The 25,959-nt window shown below is 48.6% G+C and overlaps 2 protein-coding genes across 6 annotated transcripts in view; one reads left to right on the top strand and one right to left on the bottom strand.

Annotated features, from left to right (window-relative positions):
- STAT3 (signal transducer and activator of transcription 3) overlaps nucleotides 1–19,734 on the top strand; it is a 63,677-nt gene extending 43,943 nt beyond the window's left edge. Inside the window, exons 6-24 of one of the 5 annotated variants that reach the window (XM_029212536.1) lie at nucleotides 143–224; nucleotides 408–502; nucleotides 673–824; nucleotides 3,153–3,311; nucleotides 3,471–3,563; nucleotides 4,443–4,502; nucleotides 7,891–7,920; nucleotides 8,023–8,116; nucleotides 8,222–8,269; nucleotides 10,221–10,304; nucleotides 11,055–11,153; nucleotides 11,274–11,409; nucleotides 12,123–12,175; nucleotides 12,414–12,508; nucleotides 12,631–12,770; nucleotides 13,259–13,471; nucleotides 16,505–16,547; nucleotides 16,831–16,943; nucleotides 17,728–19,734. In XM_029212536.1, coding sequence (XP_029068369.1) covers nucleotides 143–224; nucleotides 408–502; nucleotides 673–824; nucleotides 3,153–3,311; nucleotides 3,471–3,563; nucleotides 4,443–4,502; nucleotides 7,891–7,920; nucleotides 8,023–8,116; nucleotides 8,222–8,269; nucleotides 10,221–10,304; nucleotides 11,055–11,153; nucleotides 11,274–11,409; nucleotides 12,123–12,175; nucleotides 12,414–12,508; nucleotides 12,631–12,770; nucleotides 13,259–13,471; nucleotides 16,505–16,547; nucleotides 16,831–16,943; nucleotides 17,728–17,783 — 1,845 coding nt within the window. In that variant the 3' untranslated portion in view covers nucleotides 17,784–19,734. The remainder of the gene's footprint in view (nucleotides 1–142; nucleotides 225–407; nucleotides 503–672; nucleotides 825–3,152; nucleotides 3,312–3,470; nucleotides 3,564–4,442; nucleotides 4,503–7,890; nucleotides 7,921–8,022; nucleotides 8,117–8,221; nucleotides 8,270–10,220; nucleotides 10,305–11,054; nucleotides 11,154–11,273; nucleotides 11,410–12,122; nucleotides 12,176–12,413; nucleotides 12,509–12,630; nucleotides 12,771–13,258; nucleotides 13,472–16,504; nucleotides 16,548–16,830; nucleotides 16,944–17,727) is intronic. The other 4 variants (XM_029212539.1, XM_029212538.1, XM_029212540.1 and 1 more) reach the window with 4 other exon arrangements.
- Nucleotides 19,735–21,088: 1,354 nt separating this feature from the next.
- Nucleotides 21,089–25,959, bottom strand: part of LOC114888977 (signal transducer and activator of transcription 5A-like) — an 18,269-nt gene continuing 13,398 nt past the window's right edge. Inside the window, exons 6-12 of the mRNA XM_029211681.1 lie at nucleotides 25,439–25,510; nucleotides 25,255–25,349; nucleotides 25,039–25,169; nucleotides 24,451–24,606; nucleotides 23,860–23,911; nucleotides 23,491–23,598; nucleotides 21,089–22,491 (exon numbers count right to left, since the gene is read on the bottom strand). Of these exons, the coding sequence (XP_029067514.1) occupies nucleotides 22,329–22,491; nucleotides 23,491–23,598; nucleotides 23,860–23,911; nucleotides 24,451–24,606; nucleotides 25,039–25,169; nucleotides 25,255–25,349; nucleotides 25,439–25,510 (777 nt within the window). The 3' untranslated portion in view covers nucleotides 21,089–22,328. The remainder of the gene's footprint in view (nucleotides 22,492–23,490; nucleotides 23,599–23,859; nucleotides 23,912–24,450; nucleotides 24,607–25,038; nucleotides 25,170–25,254; nucleotides 25,350–25,438; nucleotides 25,511–25,959) is intronic.

Genomic DNA, 25,959 nt, shown 5'->3' with positions numbered 1-25,959 from the left:
AGGGCAGGAAGACTTTCCTTGGGGAAGTTGCGTGTGGGCCCTGCCTGTATCTTCTGTGAGGTTTTTAATCCTATTCAGAAACTTCCTTTTCCCTCTCCCCAGGGAAATCCTTTTTACTTCTGTTTTGGTTTGTTTTAAACAGGATCTAGAACAGAAAATGAAAGTGGTAGAGAATCTCCAGGATGACTTTGATTTCAACTACAAAACCCTCAAGAGTCAAGGAGGCAAGTGAATATTAGAGACGTTAAAATCTCCCGTAGAAAGTGCGTTTGTGCTCCTTGAGTCTCAGGACTTGCTTGTTCAGACTCAGGGGAGTGGGTGCTCAGGGGCTGCTGGCGCTTAAGGGAGCCTAGTTACTGAGGATGGGAGTATTCCGTCAGCTCAGGGAGTTTCTCCTTCCTTCTCAGACATGCAAGACCTGAATGGAAACAGCCAGTCAGTGACCAGGCAGAAGATGCAGCAGCTCGAGCAAATGCTTACCGCGCTGGACCAGATGCGGCGAGTAAGAGCAGCGGACACCTCCACCTCCCTGCCCCACTCAGTGCAGGACTTGGGCGTCTCAGGGAAGAACGTGCTTGTTTCCTAATGAGTTCCTTCTCTGGAATTGACTAAAGACTGTGGTGAGACGGTCTGAGGAAATGTTTTCTGACTTTGTTTTTGGTTTCCAACCAGAGCATCGTGAGTGAGTTGGCAGGGCTTTTGTCAGCTATGGAGTACGTACAGAAAACTCTCACGGATGAAGAGCTGGCAGACTGGAAGAGGCGGCAGCAGATTGCTTGCATTGGAGGCCCTCCCAACATCTGCCTAGATCGGCTAGAAAACTGGTAAAACAGGAAAGAGAAGTTTTTCCTTTCTTTTTAGAAAGCTGTGCTAAATTATGGTCAGAACTGCAGGCCTAAAGAGTTGCTACTACATTTCAGGGGTGGGGACTTTAACATACTCAAACTTAGTCTAAGGGTTAAAGCTTTTACTTTACTTGGACAATTTTTTTTAATGAAAATGTACTTATATTGCTATATTTTATTTTTTTAATAAATTATTTATTTGGGGTTTTTTTGGCCGCATTGGGTCTTCGTTGCTGCACGCGGGCTTTCTCTGGTTGCAGCGAGCGCGGGCTGCTCTTCATTGCGGTGCTTGGGCTTCTCATTGCGGTGGCTTCTTTTGTTGCGGAGCCCAGGCTCTAATGCGCGGGCTCCAGTAGTTGTGGCTCACAGGCTTTAGAGCACAGGCTCAGTAGTTGTGGTGCATGGGCTTAGTTGCTTCGCAGCATGTGGGATCTTCCCGGACCAGGACTCGAACCCATGTACCCTGCATTGGTAGGCGGATTCTTAGCCACTGAGCCACCAGGGAAGTCCCTATATTGCTATATTTTAAATATATTTGACTAATTGAAATAAAGCTTTTGGTTTAACTGTATTTAACACGTGGACTAAATTTTAAATTTTAGTTAATTTAATACTCTCAAATGACATGCTTTCTATAAGGGGAAAAAGTTCAAATACAGGATGTTAATAAAGAGAAGAAAAGACTTTAAAGATCAAACCATGCAGAGGTACTTGGAGTTAAAATTTTGGTGACTGTCACTCTAGACACCTGTTGTATATAAAGATGGAAATCTATACATGTCACATTAGTAGGATCATGCTTTATATGCTCTTCTATAATCCGCTCTTTTACTTTCATTCATTCAGAAAATCTTGATGGCACACCCTTGATGTGCAAGGCCCAATGATGAATATGCTGCACCAGCTTAAACTGGGAGAAACTTGACATGAAAGGGAACCCAGATACACAGAGCATGAAACTGGAAATTTAGGACAGCTCTACATGAGATGCCTGTTTGTTCATATCCTCACTAACCCTGAGCTTTGCTGATTTACTGAGAGCAGTTTTAAATGCTTCCTGATCAGGGAACCAAAAAGCTTAAGTTCTGGGAATGGAGAATGTAGATGCCAGAAGGGAGTCAGTGAGCTCAGAAGTCCTGGTGCCGTCCTCCCCCGCCCCTTGCCTTCCACCTTCTCTCTTTGGGGTCTTTACTAAACTAGTCGGGGGCCATCAAAGAGAGGCACTAATATTCTCCATTCTTGGGGACAGACTTAATCAGCCTTTGTCTCCCTGTCTACTTTATCTATATGCATGTTATCAATATTTTGAAACATAATATCACATCCTTTGATCCATGGTAGGTGAGGTTGAAAGGGCTCCTGGGGATCATGCAGTTCAACCCCCCATCTCTCAGGCAAGGGGACATCAAGGCCCACGAGAGTGAAGGGACCTGGCCAAGTTTGCACAGGTAGTGAGGGACAGAGCTGGCTCAAACCCATCTTCTTGGGCTGTCTGATGTCCTGCGCTTCCCCAGTCCTCACATGTGGGTACAAAGACAAGTTAGGCTGAGGAAAGTGAGCATCAAATTCCTTATTTCATGTTCTCCATATCTGGGTTCTAATGTTTGTCACTTTCCAATGGTAACCCGATTAATGCCTCCTAGTGGCATAAGTTTTGACACTTCTTCCTCTATGCCTGCCTTCCTCTTTGAAATGTAAAATTTTAGGAAGGCACTGTTTTAAAAAGGCAAAATAGGGGGCTTCCGTGGTGGCGCAGTGGTTGAGAGTCTGCCTGCCAATGCAGGGGACACGGGTTCGTGCCCCGGTCTGGGAAGATCCCACATGCCGCGGAGCGGCTGGGCCCATGAGCCCTGGCCGCTGAGCCTGCGCATCTGGAGCCTGTGCTCCGCAACGGGAGAGGCCACAACAGTGAGAGGCCCGCGTACCACAAAAAAGAAAAAATTAAAAAGGCAAAATAGGGAATTCCCTGGCGGTCCAGTGGTTAGAACTCAGCACTTTCAGTGCCAGGGACCAGGTTCAGTCCCTGGTCAGGGAACTAAGATCCTGCAAGCCACACAGCATGTACAAAAAAAACCCCAAAAAAGGCAAAAATAAGTTTCCCTTTTCTAATCTAATGCTGCTGAACTGTACATTTAGAAATGGTCAATTTTATGCTATGCATATCTTCCCACAATGAAAAAAAATGCCCCTTTCTTATGTCAGGGGACTGCGTAGAGGTGTTTATACCTGTTGTATTCCCTTCCCCTTCTCCAACTCACCTGTGTACGCCCACTTAGGTAACTGGTATCTTCCTTATTTTATTGGCAGGATAACCTCATTGGCAGAATCTCAACTTCAGACCCGCCAACAAATTAAGAAACTGGAGGAGTTGCAGCAGAAAGTGAGCTACAAAGGGGATCCCATTGTACAGCACCGGCCAATGCTGGAGGAGAGAATCGTAGAGCTGTTTAGAAACTTAATGAAAAGGTAACTTAGAGTCCCTGTCCCTTTCCCCCATCACCCCCGCCCTCCACCCCCCCTCCCCAAAATGTCATTGAACAAGAGATTGGCTGACTTCCGAGGAACAGGACAGGGACTGGCCCACTGAGTTGTGTGTGAACCACTGCCCTTCTCTTTCCCTTCCAGTGCCTTCGTGGTAGAGCGGCAGCCCTGCATGCCTATGCATCCCGACCGGCCATTAGTCATCAAGACCGGTGTCCAGTTTACAACTAAAGTCAGGTGGGCCACGGAACCTCCACTTCTGGCAGATACTGTATCAAGGGTCACTCTCGGGGCCAGAACAGAGCTGGTGGCCAGGGTTGTTCTGTATCCGCGGCGCAGGCAGTACTATGATGGGTATGGAACTTGTTGGCATGATATCAGCTTGCTCTTTGATTCTCCTGCCAAAAGCTAAAGAATGGTAATCTTTTTGAGGTTACCTGGGCATATTCCTATGATTCAGGCCCGTTGTATTCCTAAGATTCCAGGCCTAAAGTCTTAAGCCATATAGAATCTCCATCTCTCCTGCAAAAGGGGCAGAATAATGCCAGTTATCTTTTGTTCTTTGAGCCTACTTTTCCCTGAGGATTTTAAGGGAAAGAATAAAGCTTAGTGATAATAGAAGCTAAGAGGCCACAGGGCAGATGGGTGAGGGGCCTGCAGGTGGAGCGTTACTTTCACATTCAAGTCAGAACAGGTAAGCTGGGGTTTGCCCTTCTGCAGTGAAATTTCCCTCCTCAGAAAGGTAGTATGGTGTTAGGTTTCAGGTTTAATAGGAATAATACCACCTGCAGAGCATGTATTCCTGTAATATTTTTCATGAAATGGCTTTCATTATCCTTTGGTGAATCTCTCACAACTTTATCTAAGTTCTTAGTTCTTAGGCTTTCTTTCAGTCCCTTTTGGCCTGATGCTTGACTTAAGGTCAAACCCAGCACTCGTGGGAAGAGGAATTTGGGATTATGACTTACCTCTTTAGAATTGAAGAGTTAATGAATTTTATATTACTTCAACTAGAAGTTGCTGGGGGAGCCTAGTGACTTTTTTTTTTTAATTGGATGTTTTTTCTTTGCTCTGAAACTTTTTTCTTTCTTTCTTTCTTTTTTTTTTTTGAGATAGATTGCTGGTCAAATTTCCTGAGCTAAATTATCAGCTTAAAATTAAAGTGTGCATTGACAAGTAAGTACTCCTTATCTTAGCTCTTTTTTTTCTTTTTTTTCAAATGAGGGACAGAGAAATGGGAACTTTTACAGACATCATGTGAACTTAGAGGCTTTATCTTCGTTCAGAGATCTTCGTTTCTTTAAAAAGTTTTCAAAAGCCTTGCTGTGCATTGTCGTTTATGTGCCTGAACAAAACCACAAAGCTGGCGGTACAGATTTGAGTTGCGATTGCTATTGTGACCTCGAGTTCCTCTTTTTCTTTATTCATTTTTTTACTTATAAATGTAATGTATGCATATTATATAAAACTGAGAATATATGGGAAAATTGATTTTTGTTGCTGTTTCACACTTTACCACATAATGGAATCCTTTTCAGAATTTGACAGTACCTTTAAAAAGTTAAAATGCACTTACCCTCTGAAAAGATTAAAAAAGAGAAAATGTAGGTGATATAATTGTTTATCTGGAAATTTCATGAAAATGAATTGGAAAATAGTTACTAATGAAATTAGGGACTTGAGGAAGGTGGTAAGTTTAATAAATAAATAAATAAGCAAAAATTGATTACTTTAACCATAAATTAGCATCAACCAGTTAGAAGTTATAATAGAAAAATGATCTCACAATAAGCAACAAAAATAAAAAATATATGGTGATAAACTTAACAGAAATATTTAAGACCTACTTGAAGAACACTGAAAGTTTAGTGAGGAAGTGACTTTTTAAAAATGAGGCGATAAGTCATACTTCTGGATTGAAGACTTTTAATTTTATTATAAAGATGTTGATTCTTCCCAGTTAATATAGAACCAACCAAAACGTGAATAGGATTTTTAAAAACTCTTGACTTGCTTTTCAAGTTATATCTTAGATGAAAAAAATAAGCAGAGATAGTTTTTAAAAAGGATTTGTTTATTTTTAATTGTGATAAACATAAAATTTACCATCTTAGCAATTTAAAATCTTGCCCCAAATACTTCTTTAATGTCATCAAATAGCCAGTTACTGTTCAAATTTGCCTCATATTTTTTCTGTTTTCTTTTTTTTTCTTTTTATTTTTTTATGGATGTATAGTTGATATCAACTGTTTGTAAGGGTACAGTTCAGCAGTGTTGAGTATATGGACATTGTTGTGCAACAGATCTCCAGAACTTTTTCATCTTATAAAACTGAAACTCTATATCCATTGAAGAACAAATCCCCATTTCCCTCTCCCTCCAGCGCCTGACAACCACCAGAATGGTGGTTCTTTCGCTATTCACTCTCCAAAAGAATTTCTTTAACAAATAAAAATTATGGGGGGTGGTATGGGAAGCTGCCTTGCCCAATATTAAAATGTATCGCAAAGTTTCAGTTGCTAAATGAGTGTGTTACCAGGGCAGGAATAAACTGATCATTGAAGCAAAATCTAAAGTCCAAAAATAGACTTCAGGTTTATATAAGGAATTAATATACGTTTTAATTGATATCTTAAATTAGCGAGGGAAGCGTGGATTATTCAGTAAGTCGTCTTAGGGAAACTTGGTATTGGGGGGATTTGAGTAAGAAGTTAAACTTTTCACTATCCATCAGAATAAATTCTAGATATATCTTAAAAGCACAGCAAATGTATAATATAATGGTGGTAAAAATGGCAACCACTTTCGGAAAACAGCTTGGCACTTTCCTAAAAAGTTAAACGTGCACCTACCCTATGACCTAACCATTCCACTCCTAGGTATTTACCCAAGAGAAATGAAAGCATGTGTCCACACAAAGGGTTGTACAGGAATCTTCATTAATAGACGAGTGTCCATCAACAGGTGAATAAACAGTTGGTGGTATATCCATGCAACGGAATATTATTCACCAACAAAAAGGAATGAACTATTGATACCCGCAACACAAGGATAAATCTCCAAATTAATACACTGAATGAGAGAAGCCAGACCAAGAAAAACACAGTACATACTTCATGTTGTCATTTATATAAAATTCTAGAAGTGTGAATGAATCTATCATGACTGAGAGCAGATCATTGGTTGCCTGGGGACAGGGGTGGGTGGAGTGTGGGATTGGGGAATGGGTCACATGAGGGCGTGGGGAAACTTGGGGATGCTGGATATGTTCATTATCTTGATTGGGCTGATGTCCCAGGTGTGTATAGTATACATATATCAAACCTCATCAAATTGTGCATTTTATATATGCAGTTTATTGTTTGTCAATTATATCAAAGGTATACAAAAAAAAAGAATGTGGAAAAAAAAGTAAATATAGGCTAGACATGAGGGAAAATTTTCTGATAACGAGAACTTTAAGTTCTCAAATGTGATATATGGGGAATTCCCTGGCAGTCCAGTGGTTAAGACTCTAAGCTTTCACTGCCAAGGGCTTGGGTTCAATCTCTGGTCAGGGAAGTAAGGTCCCACAGCTGCATGGCCAAAATAAATAAATAAAAATAAATACAATAAAATGTGGCATATGGAAAGGTATCTTTTGAATGGTTTAAAAGTTGATCCATTTTAATCTGTAAACTCCCACAGAATGTGCTGTTTAATAAATAGTAGCTGTTTTTCTAAAAGTATAAGTGAGTATATAGCAATGGAGAAGGACTTTTTAAACAGAACTAAAATAATTTTAAAAAGAAAAGAAAACACTGAGAAATGGTGACTATATAAAAAACGAAATATTCAAAAACACAGGGAACACACTGGGAAGAATATTTCCAGCTACATCAATGGGATGCTCTGAGTTACAGGTAACAGCAAACCTCTGCAGAAAACCCAGTGTGGCTTAAATAATAAGGAAATTTGCAACCCAGTTTAACTAGAAATGCAAAGTTAGAACAGGTTTCTGACGGTGAGATCAGTGACTCAGTTGATGTCGTCAAGGACCCAGAATCTTCCGTCTCTCTTCTCTGCCACCATAAGTGTCACTGGCATTCTAGGGTTCCCTTCTGGGTTGCCGCATGGTTGCTTGTGGTAGTTAAGGCCACATGCCTCCTTGCTCATGTTCAGCTGAAGCTATGGAATGTAAGTACAGCCTGAGAGAGAATCCTTCCCAATCTGATTGAGACAGTAAAGGTCCTGTCCTCACCCCTGGACTGCTGCACTGTGGGCATGCTCTATTCTGGTGAGCTTAATGATCAGGATCCCCTGGAGGTGGGGATGGGAAAGATACTTGACAGAGTCAAGGTTCTGTTAGGAAGAGGGGAGTAGAGTTTGGGTAGGCAACCAGCTGTGTCTACTACTTCAGCATGTATAGGATTGTTAATTTCACATAGAAAATGTAATTGAGTCATTTACAGAAATCCCCAGGAGAACAGCAGTTTTTCCATCAGAATAAATTATAGGTGTTCAAAGTAGTCTTTTGAAGAAACTCGGGGCCTTTTTTGTTACCACTGGTTTGTGTTCTTAACAGAGACTCCGGGGATGTTGCAGCTCTCAGAGGGTAAGTTCAGCCTGGAGGCTTCCTTGTGTTCCCGTTTAATCTAACTTTGTCCTCTGACCACTCGCTCACCTATGTGGTTGGTTTTTTTCTCCTGTGATTCAGATCCCGGAAATTTAACATCCTGGGCACAAACACGAAAGTGATGAACATGGAAGAGTCTAACAACGGCAGCCTCTCCGCAGAGTTCAAACACTTGGTACACGGGAGAAGCCTGGACTCACATTCTCCCAGGGCCTCTGGCAGGGGGAGTGGTTAGGGGAGAGCCTCAGGTGACAGGGGATGCTCTTTGCTTTTCTTACAGACCCTGAGAGAGCAGAGATGTGGTAACGGGGGCCGAGCCAACTGCGACGTAAGTTTTGTTGGGGATGAAAGCCAAACTATAGGAGGGTTTTCTTTGAGCAGGAGAGAAAAAGAGCCTTCTTACTGCCCAGAAGTAGAGACACCTGACCAGCTGCAGTCACCACAGGCCAACATGACACATCAGAAGTCACTCATGCCTTGGAGTACTCTGGCTCGGAGCATTTCCTTGATTGTCCGGGGAGTGAGCTCATCATTAAGGAGTGGAAAGTCCCTTGCCCACACCCGTGTAGTGGAAAAGAAGCCTTCCACCTTGCCTGGGGCTTTCCAAATTCCCCTTCCAACTTCTGTGCGCTGACATGGCTTGGCTCAGCTTTTGGTGACCTGTTCTGGTCACTGAGGTGGGATGGAAGGTTTCAACAAATCCGAATTAAACACTTTACCAAAAGAAAAAGAACAAAGCAATACGAATCCCCTTATTTCTTCTCTGCCTCCCATTTATTCAGATTATTGGACTCTTAGTGTTAGGAATAAACTTAAGGGACTTCCCTGGCGGTCCAGTGGTTAAGAATCAGGGCTTTCACTGCCATGGACCTGGGTTTGATCCCTGGTTGGGGAACTAAGATCCCATAAGTCACGTGGCATGGCCAAAAAAGAAAAAAAAAGAATAAACTTTAAAAAAAAAAAGGTAAATGTGACCAAAAACTAGTTTTAAATATTTTTTAAATAAAACTGTGACACCCTATTCTTTTTCTGATATTTGTCCCCTGAGCTATTCTTACCCTCTTCTCTAGAATGTAGCAGGCCTTTTGAAAAAAAAAAAACAAAAAAAAATGAATTTATAGTACTTGACAGCAGTTAAAAAGTGAGGTATGCAATGATACAGGAAAATGTATGTGGTGTATTTATTTAGGAAAAAAAGATGTAAAATAATTTGAGTAGTATATTAGTATATTTGTTTAAAAAAACTTACACTGTATTTTGTCTGTTCATGTCTGCGTTACAAAATTCTAGAGGAATATCTACCAAACAGTGCTGCTGTTCTTATCCAAGGCTACTCTGTACTATCTCTGTAATATTTGCATTTAAACTGAACGTGTATTACTTTTGTAGTTAGAAAAAGCATTTTAAATATGAATTGGAATTTCTAATAATTCATTGGCAATTCTCATTCAAAATAATGTCGCTATATTGCTGGTGGGAGTATAAATTTTTACAGTCACTTTGGAAAACAATTGGGCATTATAAAAATGAACATACCCTGTAAACCAACAGTGCCACTCCCAGGATTTAACAATAGAGGAATCTTTGCACATAGGTAGCAGGAGATATGTACAAAATGTCAGAGCAGCCTGATTGTAAGCCCTAAATACAAACCAAATGCCATCAGCACTAGAGTGGATAAATGATCTGCAGTATAGTCAGGTGATGGAATACTATACAGCTGTGAAAAGGGAGAAATTGCAGGTGCACACAGCTACATGGATGTGAAAAGCAAGTCACAAAAGAATACACAGGGTGTGATTCCATATATATAAGATGGAACTAAACAAACTAAACCACACATACATTGTTTAGAGGTATAAATGTGGTAAAACCATAAAGAAGAGCTAGGAAATGATGAACTCAAAAGACAAAATAGCCATTAATTCTGAGGGAGGAGGCACAGGGATGGTTGGGGTTGGGAAGGGTGCCCAGAGAACCTCAGTAGTGATGGTCTTTCCCTTAAACTGGGTGGTGGGTACACAGGTGTTCACTGTTTTGTCATTCTTTGTGCCTTACCCATTTTATACATAACCTATTGGATCTCCTTAGTATCACAATAAAGCTAGTAGGAGGTCAGGTTGAGGCCCATAGCGCTGGAGAGTGATAGTGTTGAAGAGACCACGTGCTCCAGTTGTGTCTGTGGCCACCTGGTGGATTACCCTTCTGGATGGTGTAGTGGTGGCGTCAGGACTGATTACCATCCTCTCTGAGGAACAGCGTCCTTCTTCTTCTTGTAGGCCTCCCTGATTGTGACTGAAGAGCTGCACCTGATCACCTTTGAGACTGAGGTGTATCACCAAGGCCTCAAGATTGACCTAGAGGTGGGTTCTGTGACAGAACTGGGTAGGGCTGCATGCAGTGGTAATTCAGGACAAGACTTCTTCTAGTTGAGGTTTTTACTCCAGAAGGTGGAATGGTGACTCTTTGCTAAGCACTGTGTTTACTTTTGCTTCTCTTCCTACCCAGAATCCTTAGTATCCCACCTGAGAGTAAAGTCTTGCCTGAGTGCTTAGAAGATACATGTCTACTCAGCTTTCAGCAAACTTGATATAAAAACTCGTATTTAGACATTGATCCTTGCTGACTTTATAAAGTTTGGGCAAAACAGTCTTTCAACAACCAATGTCTTTAGTATACAGACAATCATGGCATTTACATGCTCTTTCCCCAACTTTCTTGATCTTTAAATTAAAGATACACCGGGAAAAGCAGGAACCCTAGTCTTTGATCCCTGGGATCTCTCTGTTTAATGGGCAGGTACAGCTTCGATTCGTGGAGGATGCCTTGCAGGTGTTTTAAATGGGGAATCCGTGGACTGTGAGTCCACCGTGAGCAAGTTAGCTTTACAAGTTCCTGGTGATGTTCAGACAGCCGCCGAGTTCGGCATTCTTTCCGCTCTGGGTGTTGAGCTGACTCAGCCCCGCTCCTCCCTGAGGGCTGGAAGCGGGTGTGCTCCACCGCGGCCTGTCCTTTATTCCAAACCCTGCGGGATATGCTGGATATGTGTGAAGAGGTTTTGGAAGGCACGAGGGCCTTCTGCCTCCCCAGCTCATTCCCCGCTCCCTCCACAGACCCACTCCTTGCCAGTTGTGGTGATCTCCAACATCTGTCAGATGCCCAACGCCTGGGCATCCATCCTGTGGTATAACATGCTGACCAACAACCCCAAGGTGAGTCGGGCCCCCATTTTTCCTGAGACTTCTCGGTGCCTCGGGGCTGTCACAGTACCTAGCGCAGCTCATCAGGCACCGCCCTCTCATCTAAAGGGGTAAACGTGTCATTTCCAATAGAACGTGAACTTTTTCACCAAGCCCCCAATTGGAACGTGGGATCAAGTGGCCGAGGTGCTGAGCTGGCAGTTCTCCTCCACCACCAAGCGCGGGCTGAGCATCGAGCAGTTGACAACGCTGGCGGAGAAACTCTTAGGTCAGCACTTTACCTCTTCTCCCCTCACCCTCCTCGGAAAAGGAATCTGGCCCATGGGGCTGTTCATTCAGAAGAGTTTACTGAGCAAGGTGCTGTGCCGGGGCCAGAACACATGTGCTCCAGCAGGTCAGGGAGTCAGGACACAGAGGAGGTGTGCATCCTGGGGGTTGTTTTTATGAGGCGGGAGGCAGATTTCTTTTCTCTTGGTGGCTGTCTCCCTCACCCTTCCAGGGCACTACTTTATCCAACCATCGGAAGATATTTTAAGTGCGTGTTAGAGCTAGAGGCTTGGTATCCCTGTCTGTTTCTTCAAGAAACCGTAGGCTTGTTTTTAAATTTCTCCCTGGAAACAAAGCCTTAGTAGAATGCCTTGCGTGCTACCTATGCTTTGTTCTATGCTGCCACCAAATGTGACCCTGTAACTCAAGCTGTCAGCTTCTTAGTGTGTGCTGTTGGTCCCCGGACCACCACACGAGGCTAGTGAGGGCAGCTGGGCTAAACAACAACTGGGGCGGGGGGCGGTGTCAAATGATGGGGTCGGGTGTGGGGCAGACGGTGCACCATATGCACACAACAGTGGCAACATTCAAATACACGAAAACCCACGGTTTCAGGGCCTATCGTGGGGCAGTTGTGCACGTGTTCTGTTTGAAGAAATAAGATCTTGATTCAAAACTGAAAATTATATTACTTTATTATTATTTTTCCTTCAGGACCTGGTGTGAACTATTCAGGGTGTCAGATCACGTGGGCTAAATTTTGCAAAGTAAGCAACCGTGTGAACTCTGTGTGGCTGCCTCACGGGAGGGGGAGGGGGAGGAGTGCATTACCTGCTGGGAGGTCATGGAGGACGCTGGGCCTGAAGGCCCTAGGCTCTTGGTCCAGCGGCCAGTAGCACCTGCCTGAGGCTAGATGGGCCTGAGGATTTTGGTGGCACCTCACCCCTAGGAAGGAAAAGCCTGGGATGGTGGTGGACTTGGCTTTCCCATTATTCTTTTCTCCAGGAAAACATGGCCGGCAAGGGCTTCTCCTTCTGGGTCTGGCTGGACAATATCATTGACCTTGTGAAAAAGTACATCCTGGCCCTTTGGAATGAAGGGTAGGTTGGAACTCTTGTGTCTGGCAGGGTGCGCAGGTGTGACAAGTCCCCTGCTCTCCCAGCAGGCCAACAGCAGGGCAACCCTCAGCCCGAATCTTGCTGTTTCTCCTCTTTGCCTCCAGGTACATAATGGGCTTTATCAGTAAGGAGAGGGAGCGGGCCATCTTGAGCACCAAGCCCCCAGGCACCTTCCTGCTGAGATTCAGTGAAAGCAGCAAAGAAGGAGGAGTCACCTTCACTTGGGTGGAGAAGGACATCAGCGGTATGCTTGGCTTTTCCCCACCCCACCTGGTGGTGAGCGCCGCTGCCGCCGTTGCCTCTGCTGGTTTCAGACACAGGCTGCCCCCTGGTGGGCAGAGATGGCCTCGCGCCCCCCTGCCTCAGACTTGAAAGGCACATCAGGGTGACTTCTTTTCTCTAAATTCTACCAGCTGGAGGATTGGTTTGCCAGTTTTGTTTTGCTGGCTCCAGGGACTAATATTTGCCTATTTAAATTTCATGCTTCATCTCCTTTCTTCCCTACCCTGTTAATATATCTTATGTAAATAGTTATCCAAGTGTATTACCTGTGGCCCAGCTGGATAGCCACTCCCGAAGCCAGCTGAACATTTCCCCAGTGCCAGGCGACTGGGCAGGATATTCAGGGTATCGAGCGCTGGGTTGGCATAAGCCTTTTCCCCTTGAGGGAAAATAAATCAGGTAGTTTTCTCTGAGATCACCTGAGTCTTCCCTTCCCATTTCCCCTGACAGGTAAGACCCAGATCCAGTCGGTGGAACCATACACCAAGCAGCAGCTGAACAACATGTCGTTTGCTGAAATCATCATGGGCTATAAGATCATGGATGCCACCAACATCCTCGTGTCTCCGCTGGTCTATCTCTACCCTGACATTCCAAAGGAGGAGGCGTTCGGAAAGTACTGCCGGCCAGAGAGCCAGGAGCATCCCGAAGCTGACCCAGGTAGTTGTTGATTTTCCACGACAGCCATTTAGTTCTGGGGAAAAGTGGGAAATTGTAGGATCCTGGGAGGACAGATAAGGTAAATGCCTGAAGAACCTCTTTCTGGGAAAGAACTTTGTAGTGAGTGCCTTTGGGGGTGGCTGATGGGGTTAGAGAGAGGAGAGGAATCAGTCACCAGGCTCTGCCCTACAAGAAGCACCAGTCTCAAGGGGGAAGCAGCCTGCACACACCCAGCCATACCTGAAACACCGTGGAGAGAAAGCGAGGGCAGAATTCTCTAGAAACAGGATGCCCGGCCAGCACAGCACTTCTTACAGAGCAGATGCTGGAAGGTTTGTGACTCAGACTTCAGCCTAGCGTGTTTCCTTTTCCCCATCACGGAACAATGTGAGCAGCGCCAAGAGGGATGAAGAAAGGCTTTCTGGAGGAAATGAGTGTTAGCAGCGCTGGAACATGGTTTAAGAGCACAAGAGTGGTGATTGAAGGGAAAGACAGCCACTGGTGGGAGGGGCGTGGAATTGGTCCTTTGAATGTGCAGCTCTTGAAAATAAGATGTTTTTTAATGTGCAAGAGCCCATGTGCTTATGTAAGTTATACATACATTTTCCACACTAAACCCTCGCTCTCTAGCACCACCGCCAGCGTGGAGGGCAGAGCCCCCTAGTCTGTTCCCATGGGCGTCTGGGGCTCAGACGCTGGGTTCTCTGTCCACATCCTGATGAGAACACTATAATTTGCTGTTCTCTGTTTTTATTTAAGTTTTCTTAATCACAGAGCCAGTAGTGGTTTAAAGGGATCCTTTGAGGTTGGCTTCCCTGCCCCAGTTGCTTTGGAAAAAACTGTTTTTGTACAAAGAGCTCTCCCGCACACAAACACAAACCCACCAGCTTCCTTCCCACTTTTTCACAGGAGTTCCCTGTGAGGGATCTCTTGGGGTGAGAAGAACTAGACTTAGAAGAGGGAGTTGGGGCTAATTGGCAATTGACTTTCCTTTTTCCTTTGTTCTGGGGTTGGCCACACTCTAGGCCAGCGTAACTCTCACTTCCTGTCTGCCCCTTATCTCTCCTCCCACGTTGTGCTTCGGTTGGGAGATCTGTTTATCAGCCCCCATCACACTACCCTGTTCCTTCTGCAGAAGGCATTTAGGTCCAAGTGCTGGGCCCTTGACTAATTTTGCTTTCAAGGTCCAAGTTGCAAGTCTGAGGCTGCGCCCTCCCTCAAGCCTCCTGTGTGACTGGGAGGCAAGGCCCTTTCCTGCCTAGAGACCTCAGTGTTTCCTCAGGGGCAAGACTGGCAGTCACAGGAAGGGAACTAATTACTTGAGTGCTTGTCTGCCTCCTGGGGCTGGGTGTGAGCATGGCAAATGGGTCAGCAGGTGTGGGGCGCCGGCAGGCTGCATGTGGGGTCCTCCAGAGTTGAGCAGCTGACCATTTCCTCTCCGTTCCCATCCTGAAGGTTGTTTTTTTTTTAAAGTATGAGCCCATTTTTAGAGAGCTCGTTAGTTGCTCCACGGCATGTGGGATCTTCCCAGACTAGGGCTCAAACCCGTGTCCCCTTCATTGGCAGGTGGATTCTTAACCACTGTGCTACCAGGGAGGTCCCTCGTCCTGAGAGTTTTATTGTCTCTAGGAGATAAATCTATCTCCTAGATTATCTTCCCAGGACTCTTCCCTCCTTCTCACTCAGAAGCTCACACGGTATTTCCTCATGGCTTGAGGGAGACATTCCTCTGTAGAAATGACAAATTCCTTATCTTACAAATTAGATAAGTACATTTACAACCTTGTACGGAGCCATAAATCAGCTTTTAGTCTTAGTTCTCCTTTGCTTCTACTGTGGCATCTCAGGCCGAAGGTGTTTTTTTCAGCAACGTTGATCAGTTAGGGAATTAAACCCTTTTCTGTCTGGGGTGTCAGCTCCCCTCAGGTGTGGGCCAAAATGGATTCATAAGACACCAGAACCCTGCTTTGATAGCTTCTTTGGATTCGGTACTGAGTTAACCTATTTCTTGGCCAAAAATAAACTCATATGGGAGTCTAAGGGCCCCTCGGCAATGCCCTTTCTCAGGCTGTCATTGTACTTTCTGATCCCTCAGTTTCACCGTAAGCCCCAAGCTTTATAGCTGTGCTTCTCTCAGCCCACCCCACCCTGCCCCGCTCCATGCCTCCTCAGTGGTTTGTTCACCTGAATCCCCCAAATTCCATGCCAGTGTCTCCAGGGCTCTTTGACCTCTTGCTGTAAGCATTTAGCACTTAAAATTCATTTATTTCAGTCTTCACATTTCTAACTGTAGAACAAGAATCATAAATGACCAAGATGGGCCCCTCCCTCTTCTGCCTCCCTCTTATTTTATACTCGAGAGAGAAAAGCCCTTGGCCGGATCTCTTAGCTGTTGAAGACGTAAGGCCTCCTGTCACCCAGTCCAGAGCCATCCTCCCCACCGAGAGGCTCTTCTGTGTGCTGTAGTTATTCAACTGGGGGGTTACTAATACCCTCACCGAGAAATGTAATAGAGGCAGATAAGTGCTGATGGGAACAGAAGGTGTCACCCTCAGCTTTGGAACTGCATATTAGCCGTTTCCACGCTCCCTTAAAGACTCGGTGACTTCGGTATCTGAGCAGGACGGGGTGCCCAGACTGCGTGGGCTCAGTCCTGCATGCGGGGGACTCAATCTAAGAGATACAACCAGGCTAGAATACAATCCTCAGTCCACATCCAGGCAGTTAAACTCTTTACATGATCGAGGGGAAGAATGAACACAAGGCTGGAGCTCATCTGAGCTCGGGTGGGACCAGGGTCGGCTGAAAAGTCTCAGGAAGGTTTGAGGGAAAGAACCGAGCTTCCAGCTGCAAGCACTGGAACATCAGAGTATACAGTGAGGGAGGGCAGCCCTGAGGGGAGACGGAAGTTCCAGACAATCTCTGGTCAAGGATGGAGTGAGTTTCAAGTCAGCCCTGGGGAGGCAGCCGGCTTCCTGCTGCCTGGTACCCAAGAGTGGAATCACAGTCAGTAAGCCCGAGTTTTCTTCTACCCAGGTGCTGCCCCATACCTGAAGACTAAGTTCATCTGTGTGACACCGTAAGTGGCTTCCCTTCCTAATTTTGCCTCCATTTCTAATGTCCTCAGTTATCCCTGGGAACAGGACACCGGGTGAGAGTTCTCTTGTGAAGGGTTGGAACCCTCCGAGCTATGCTCAGTCCTCAAAGTGACCTCGTGTGTTTAAAAAGCTTGAGCTTTTATTTTTCTGTTGGAGACCAGAGTTTGATGGCTTGTGTGTGTGTGTTTTGTTCTTTTTTTTTTTTCTCCATTGTGTCTTGTCAACCCGGCCCTCTCCCCTCCTGCTGCTCCCCATTTCCTACAGAACGACCTGCAGCAATACCATTGACCTGCCGATGTCCCCCCGCACTTTAGATTCATTGATGCAGTTTGGAAATAATGGTGAAGGTGCTGAGCCCTCAGCAGGAGGGCAGTTTGGTGAGTATGTGGTTGCCGGACTCTGTCCCTGTGAGGGAAGTCAGTCCCCTTGGTGTGATGCTCCCATGTGCACAGCCAAGCGAGGGGCACCTGGATTGATAGAAGGAGTTCTCGAACAGCGCTGTCCTATAGACACGAGCACCCCCATGCCAGAGTAAATTTTCTAGCAGCCATGTTAAAAACAGTGAAAAGGAACAGGTGAGGTTAATTTTACAAATGTATTTTCTTTAGCCCAGTAAATCCAAAATAGTGGCATTTCTGCACGTTAGAGACAAATGAGTGTGGGATTTCCCTGGCGGTCCAGTGGTTAGGACTCCACGCTTGCCCTGCATGGGGCATGGGGTCAGTCCCTGGTCGGGGAACTAAGATCCCCGCAAGATGCACGTGCGGTGCAGCTAAAAAAAAAAAAGAAAAAAATGAATGAGGTTTTCTTTCGTACTAAGTCTTTGAAACCTGCCCCGCGTTTTATAACCACAGCCTACCTCGGTTGGGACAGTCACATCCCAAGTGGCTCCAGCCTGCTGTGTTCAACAGGGCAGCCTTAGAGCTTCTTTAAACCTGGAGAGTTGGGAATGAGTTAAGGTAGGAAGAAGGCTGAGCCCTTCCAGAAGGGAGGGGAGAGAATCTGGATTCTCTGACCCCATCTTGATGACCAAGGGGCAGGGGCAGGAGACTAGATGGCAGTGGCAGCCCGAGCTTCTGTGCCCCGAAAAGCTAGGGGTGCGGGCCCCGCCAGCTGTGGGGCTCAGGCGACTGAACTGGCTCTCCCTGTGTGTCCCCCCAGAATCCCTCACGTTCGACATGGAGCTGACCTCGGAGTGCGCTACCTCCCCCATGTGAGAAGCCGAGGATGGAAGCTGCAGAGAGAGGTGACAGAGGCACTGACCCATGTTCCACCAGCCCTTAAACAGCCCAAGCCCAGATCAGCTCAACTCCCAACTCTGTGGTTCCAGATTTTTTTGTCGTCTCTCATTTCGGTTATCTTTGAGCAATCTGGGCACCTTTTAAAATAGAGAAATGAGTGAATGTGGGTGATATGCTTTTATCTAAATGCAAATAAGAATGCGCTCTCTGAGGCTGTGACCAGGGGGTGTGGAAGGGGTGGCGAGAGGGAGAAAGAGGAAATGTCTTTTTTGCCCCCCTGCCCGCCTTTCTCAGCAGCTTGTTGTCATTGTCAGACAAGTGCCTCTGGTGCCAGCGGCATCCCTCTGCCTATTTCTGTAAGCTAATGCCACAGTTGTCTCTAGCTACATCCTCCTGGCATTGCACTTTTAACCTTGCTAACGTTCAAATAGAAGATAGGACTTTCAAAGCCTCTAGGTTTCTTTTTAAACTTAAAAAAAAAAATTTTTTTAAAGGGCAAAAAAACACTGTATCAGCATAGCCTTTTCTGTATTTAAGAAAACTCAGTTAATTTCCTCCTTGGTGCTTTAGGCATTCAGCTTTCTTCAGGCTGATAATTTATATAAACCCTGACATGAGCTTCAGATCCAGCCCTTGACAGACATCTGAAGATGTGGCTTGGCCTTTGGTTTTCATATAGGAAGGTTGAAGGAGACCCTAAACATTTTAGACTTTTTTTGATAAACAAAATTTTTATTTTCCCCTTTCACCTACTGGCCTGTTAGTAGGTGAGGCTGGGCAGAGGGGCACTTACAGCCTGCTCGCCTTTCCTCCCCGGACTTCGCCCCTGTTTCCGAGCCTGCGTGGTTTCTGTGGGTGCCTTCTAAGGGATGGGATGATTCTTCCTCTCCCCCAGTTTACCTGAGCCCCTCTTGTGGCATGGCTCCTTCCCATGTCTAAAGGTCCCTTGTCCTGTTTGCTTTAGGCATCCTGGTCTCAGGACCTCCTGGAATAAGAGGGAGAGAGCTACAGGTCGAACATGAGTCAGACTGTGGGGCCCCAGTCAAGGGTCTAGTTGAGCTCAGGGATTATGGTTCTTATCCCAGCTTCTTGGTGATTTCCTACGGCACCTGTAATCACTTCTTCACTTGGTTAAGCCAGGGGCAGAGGCTTAGTGATAAACTCGAGGTCCGTCCCTCACATGAGGGAGTGTACATCCCAGCCTTCCCCCAGCGCTGGTGACCTCTCCTCCACATGGGGGCCCCCTCGGTGAGGCAGGACAACTGGCATTTCCTGTGCACCTCAGAACACTTAGCAGCGTGAGAGGTGGGCTCTGACACGGGGCCTCCTCAGACCCAGAGGCACGGCCAGACTGGGTGGTCCACAACTACCTTGTCTCAGTCGACCAGAGTTTCTAGGGAATGCTGTGCGTTACACCCAAATTCACCAGTTTTTGAAGGAAGGGGACGAGACCTTCTCTCCAAGACAAACAGGGGTTTCATAGGTGGTACGGAGCAATCTCCCTTTAGCAACACTCTCTAGATCATAATTAGCTTAACTCGAGGGACCTCAGGTGAGGATCCCGGCTTCGCTGGAGCAGAAACTAAAACCCTGTGGCTTTTAGGTCGCATGTGTTTCTGGTTTTAACCCTGATTATAGCAAAAGCCCTGAGAGGAGCTGAGACTTGTTTTGGTCCCTCCTTTAAAAAACGCAGTCCTCCAGGACCTGCCTGCCTGACCCCTGCCCAGCCGAGGGATTCCCATGGATGCCTAAGCTACCCACACGGTGGTTTGTGAGATGCTGTCCTGCCCACTGCATTCAAATTTCAATGTATACTTACTTAATAGTGTAAAAATTTATATTATTGTGGGTTTTTTCTTTCTTTTTTTTTTTGTATATTGCTGTATCTACTTTACCTTCCAGAAATAAAAGTTATATAGCAACCGTCTGCTGGCACGGCAGCTCTGTCTGGCTGGAGGCTCGGGGTGGTCCCTCTTCCCCTGCTTCAGCTCTGAAGGGGTCTTACAGGCTGAGCCTGGGTCTTGAGAGGAGGTGGTTGACCCCGGCCCCGGGCTGGTGGCCTTAGCCTCTCATGCCTGAGTAGACACAGGCCCGCCTCTGGGGCACCGAGCGCCTCCCATCTTAACATTAGCCGCCAGCCTCCAGCTCAGGGGTACCTGGAGGAGCCAGGGGTCCGGCCCCTCCCGCACGGAGGCAGCTTGAGTGGAGGCCTTCCTGCTCCCTCTTCCTGCCTCCCTCCGCCCTCCCTCCCGGGACCTTTGCAAGGCGCGGTGTCCTGTCTGGGGTCAGATAAGCTACCTAAGAGGGGTTGGGGCGCAGACACTCCCACCACCCCAGGCCTCCCCTTCCACAGTTGGCTCCATTATCACTTTCTCTTCAGTTCGCTCCGTGGGTCAACACTTAACGGGCCGCGGCTGCGGGCCCCGGGCCGTGGGTGGTGATAATTCACAGACCGCGGCGCGCACTCGCCTGGCTCCCTCCCCCCCGCGCCGAACACCATGGAGACGAGCCGGTGCGGGAGATACGCGCCGCCCTCCCCTGCAGAGATGCAGCTCCGGATTAGCGCGCTCCCGGCTCGGCGGCTGCCTCCCCTCCCCCCCACCCCCGCCAGCCCCGCGCCGGGCCCCTGCGCCTGTCCAGGCGGGCTGCAAGCCCTTCTTCCCTCGCTTTGAGCCCTGAAGAAACCTTGTCATAGGCTCTTGTTCCCCGCCCCCGCCCCGGCCCTCGGCGACAGCCCCTGGATCCCCGATGCCAATGGGGCCAAATGGGGAGACTGTCCGCTTGCCCCAGCCTCCCTCCCAGGCTCAGGCCGACCGTTTGAAAACGCAGGAACAGGGGGATGGTGCCACCTGCTGGTCTCTGGGAAGAGGCCGGGGGAGGAAGGACCGTTGTGAGGCTCCTGCAGCTTCCCCCCCCCCCCCCCCCCGCCATCTTCCATCCAGAGGGGTTGAGAATGGTCTGGGCGCTGGCGCTCAGCTGCCACCTTGGAGACTGCTTATAGCAGCAGCTCATAAGGAGAGGCAGGGACCAAAGTTCTCCCCTGCCCCCGGTAATTCCTGCCCCATCTTTTCCCAAGACCTCAAGTTCTCTAGTCTTCTGAGAGGCACTTAAAGTATTGGGGTGGGGATGGCACCCTTAAAACCACAGAAATGGGAGCCGACTGGCAGCTTCAAGCTACACCTTACAGCACCAGCTACGCGGGAGGAGAGGAACAAAACGACTCCAGCGGTCCCCATGACCCAGGAGCCATTCCAGCAAATTTATGAAAAAAAATATTTTATTCAAAAACACTGTTTACACAAATGTGTAGCCTTTGTACAGATGCTTCCTGTCCCCACCTTCCTTGAGAGATGTTTCAACCTGGGACTCCTTCTGGGACTCCTTCCACTGTCAGCTGCCCCTGGCTGCGTGTGGCAGATTCAGAGGGAGGAGCATGTGAGGTCGGGAGCGAGGCCTTCGCAGACCACAGCCAGTTATGCAACTGTGATGAGGCCTATTCCAGGTTCTACCTCCCAGCAGAGTGGGCCTCGATCAGCTTTTACCCCTCCCTCCAAACTCCACAGGTGAGCTGCAAGCCCCTGGTGCTGCCTCTTGCTGCAGGTTTTTTCCAGGAGGGGTTTGGGGATCAACAATGCAAGTCCTGGGCCTCCTGTTCACCACATCCTAGACCAGTCCCTCCCCCACTCCCCACCCCCACCTCTTCCATAAGTAAGCAAGGTTGCAGACAGGTGAGGAAAGAAGGCTGGGGCCAGATGGAGGAAAGGGGATATGGGATGGAAAGAGCAGGAATGCGGGCAGCAGCATTATACACTTGAAGCTGGAGCCCCCTGGCTGGGGACCAAGAGGCCAAGAAACTCCATCCTCAGAGCAGCTCTGACAGGCCCGATGCAAAAGACCCATTTCTGCCGTGTTAGGGACATGACCGCGGATGGCCTAGATTAGCTCTCAGTTCACAAAAAGCCTGGAGTCCATAGTCATTAGATAAAGTATAAAATATCACTCAGAACTGGTCTCTTGATTCTTCCAACCTCCATCCTGAGGGGAAGAACCAAGAGACCAACGTGTATGTTGCTCTGTACGAGAGCAGATGCACATATATATATGCACACACACTTGGGAGGCAAAGCATCTAACTCAGGAGTAAAACTTGAGCTTAGAGACGTTACCTGTCTCCTTTCCCTTCTTGAATCATTCCATTCAAATAGCTACTGAGCAGACAAAGGCTCTGGCAGGAATAGGTTTGCCTGCCCCGCGTACCTGCAACTACAAAAGCAGCTCAGTCTCTTCCACAACAGACAGACCCAGTGGGCTCTTGGAATGCCTCCATCTGAAGAAAAAGGCAGCCACATACCTAGGACTGCAAAGGCGAGGCAGGCACACCTTGTACACAAACGTGCGCATATGCATGTGGACACGTGCTGCCGGCAAAGGCATCAATATGCACAGCGATACAGAAACAAAATCACAATGAATATGAACCCTGCACGTTTCCAAAGAGAAGTGCAGGGTTCAAACAAACATTCACGAGAGCGAGCCTCTGGCAGAGGTGAAGAGACCAGTAGGTGGGGAGAGGCGGGGGTCCAGACTGTCCATAGGGCGTCGTAAGAGTTCCTCCACGTGCCGAGCCACATCCATGGTCTCATCCAGGTCAAATTCTCCATCCTGGTCGAGGACGGGGTCAGGGCTGGTAGAGAGAGAGGGACGTCAGAGGGAGCTGGCATGCCTCACAGCCCCAAGCTCCTGGGGGACAGCGTCCAGCCTGCTCCCCACTCAGACCAGAGTCTCATGGGAGCAGGACCCGCTCTGGCTAGACTCTCACACCCCAAGTTGCATAAGTCAGTCACTGGCTTGTTGGGAGACACCCCAGTTCTAGTCTCATCGCTCACGACCTCATCGAGCGATCTCAGGGGAATGAGGTAGTTGGGTGAATGAGCTGCCCGTGAAACCCCAGGCACCATTCACTGAGCACCTATGAAGGCCTGGGCCTTTCAACCACGTTACACCAACCCTCACAGCCACTCATAAGGCAGGTATTTACTCCACTTTATAGAGGAAGAAACTGAGACTCAATCATGTTAGGAAACTTGTTCAGGGCCACCTGGTTGGCAGGTGGAGTCAGGATTGGAATTCAGGTCTTTGTGACTCCCAAGCCTGCGGTCGTCCCACGGCAGCAGGCCACCCACAGCTTGGAAGAGAATTAATTCTCTTCTCTGGGAACTCCAGAGAGGAGCAATGGACACCCTGTTCCCACACAACTCCTAAGAACAACTACCCCATCCATAGCTACCCTGTATCAAGCCCTTATAACAGTCTCATCTGTGCTAAATGCTCTACCTGCACTCTCTCACTTAATCCTGACCCCAGTCCCACGTGGTAGGTCTTTTTGCCTCCATTTTACAGATGAGGAGACTGAGCATCAGAGAGGCTCAGTAATTTCCCCAAGGTCACACAGCTAGTCAGCACCAGAGCAAGGACCCTGCTACGTGTAGTTTCAAAATGCTCTATGCTTTTCATTGGCTGATCTCACCCACCCTGCACCTGGGCATGTGCCAGAGCCCGGCCTGGCCTGGGTGATCTCAGACCTAGAGGAGCTCTGGGTTCCTTGCCCACCAGCCCTCTGGTGCCCAGCCTGAGGCCAAGTGCCCAGTTCCTCCCCTCTGAGCCCCAGGAGAACACAACCTACTTCTGTGGGTACATGTTATAATGAGCCTGGGGGCACACGGCTGGGGAGGGGGCCTGGTCCATGTAGGTGGCGCTGCTCCCGGCAGAGTCCGCAGAGGCGCTCACAAACCTGCGAGAGGAAGCAGAGCTCAGCCTCAGCGGGGAGGGGCTCGGGGGCCACCTTCGTGTCTTTTTCAGGTGCGGAAGGACAGAGTGCCCCCTAGGGCTGGGGCCCTGGCTGCAGGAGCGGGGCCCCGGGCACCGACGCCCTGGTGACCAAGCCCAGCTCCCTCCCCAGGAGGGGCGGCAGTGAGGGGTGAGGAGAGCCAGGTGCGGGGGTGAGAGGAGAAGAGAGGCAGCAGGAGACCAGAGCTGGACCCGGGACACTTACTCAGGGACCACTTGCTTGATCTGTGGCTTCACGTATCCGTCCACTGCTTTAGCTGCCGAGGGCGGGGGGAGAACAGTGATGAGAACTGAAGTCTCTGGGAGCTCCCAGGGGAGTGGAAACCCACCTATGCAGTCTGCCTCGCCCCACATTGCCATGCGGCCTCAGCAGGGATGAAATTTCCCACAGATTCCCAATAAACACCCGCTGACAATAAACACCACCCAGGCCCTGGCTTCAGTCTCATTTTGCTTCCTACACTCAACTTGAGGGTAGGTTTGAGGGTGGAGAGTGGTGAGGGCAGCTGATCAAGATGGGAGTCCACTATCTGTGGGTTTGCATTATGGCTCCTCCCCCAGCACTGCAGCCTCTTCCTCCAAGGGCACGGAAGTGGGTCCCACTCAGTGTTTTGCTTTGCAGGGAAGAAAGCTGGGTCAGAGGTTTTGCTTTCCCTTTCTTCAGTTGTGAGCCCTGAAATCCTCTCCACGTGCCTTGCACCATCCCACTGACAAACACCCACAGGGGAAACAGCCCCTCGGCTCTTCTTGGGGCGTCCCCACTGCCTAGCCCCGGGAGTATCTGGGCAGGACGCACCGAGCACGGGAGTATAGTACTTGGAGAAGACCTCATCCTTGGGCCGGTCGGGAAACACGTAGATGAGATAGCTCAGGTCCCCCAGCCGGTCGGCCAGGGACCGGATGGAGAAATCCCGCGTGGTGAACGGCTTCAGATTCCACAGGTTACGGTCAGCTGTGAAAAGGCCAAGCTCATTCCCACAACCCACCGCCCTCGGGAGGAGGATCAGAGCTGTGGGGCTTCAGGGCAGGCTTGCAGAGACATCAGGGCTTTTACTAGCCTGCACGGCAACCCCACCCCTGTGCTCCTCGGCATAGGGCAATGAAATGACCACGGGCAAGCAGATACCAATAAGGCTGGGTCAGGGCAGAGAAGGACTCGCCCAGCAGTTCTGGAGTCCAGGAGGCCAATGATTTTAGGTTCTCCCCAGTGGAAAACCACAGAGAGGGAATGTGCTTCTGAGCAACACTCCTCCCACCCTCCAAGCTCAGGTCCCATCTCTCCCACCGGATACCTTCTAAGGATGCAGGCCTGATGGAGAACAGGCAACGAGGAAATGGAAGACAGGGCCACTGGGGCTAGAGTGTGGGCACGTAGGGAACTCACGAGAGTCAAACTTCCAGGCAATGGTGATGCCCCCTATTTCTGAGTCGCTAAAGCGCAACAAGAAGGTGCCGTCGGGCTTGTTGATGAGCAGGTCATGGGCCTGTTGCTTATTCACAAAACCTAGGATGGCCCTGGGTGCATCGAGCATACAGTGTCACTGCTGGCAGCAGCCCCTGTCCCCTGAGCCCATGACCTCCCAGACCCCATTCCTCTCACCCGTCATTCCAATGGGGCTTGTGATGTTTCTTCAGCACCTCCATGACCCCATCGAACCACTGCCAGAAGGTGTAGTTCCAGCCTGGCAAGTTCTCCTGAGAGCCCCCAGGAAACCCCAAGTCAGGGCTTGTGCCCCCGTCGTCACGGGTGGTTCAGGGAACACTCAGTGCCCTCTTGTCCTCACCCAGACCTTCTCCCAGTTCCTCATCCGACTTGCCCCACACTCCAGCAAACTGCCACAGCCCCTGGTCATATCCTAGGGAACCAGAGAGTACACTGGCCTCTTGCCTCGCAGACACAGGGGTCCGGGACAACCCCACGGGGTGGGGGGCGGAGGTGCAAAGAATTGTCCAAGCTGGATGAGACCTCCAAAGTTATTCCTGCCCAACCCCTTCGCTTTACAGATGGGAAAAGCGCAGCACAGAGGAGGGAAGGGGCCTGGCAAATTAGTTAACACATCGAGGGCTAGAGCCCAGGGACCCTGACTCCCAGCTCCGGGTTCCTTCCACCGTCCTGCTTTGGCTCTCATGGCCGCCTGCGTTCCTTGGGGTACTAGCCCCCGTCTCTCCTGGTTGTAGAAGAGGGGGGATGGGGGTAGAGGGGGGGCCACTGACCAGGGGCAGTAACCTGTGTGTGAGGTGGGGGAAGGGTGGCAGGGTGGTCCCAGGCAGGCAGCGGGCGGCGTCCCTCACCCTGTTGAACTGG

This window comes from Monodon monoceros, unplaced genomic scaffold, assembly GCF_005190385.1.
Source record: "Monodon monoceros isolate NGI ecotype Baffin Bay Population unplaced genomic scaffold, NGI_Narwhal_1 Super_Scaffold_9, whole genome shotgun sequence".
Classification (NCBI taxonomy): Eukaryota; Metazoa; Chordata; class Mammalia; order Artiodactyla; family Monodontidae; genus Monodon; species Monodon monoceros.
The sequence above is the reverse complement of the archived record's forward strand: the minus strand, read 5'-3'. Positions and strand labels throughout refer to the sequence as shown.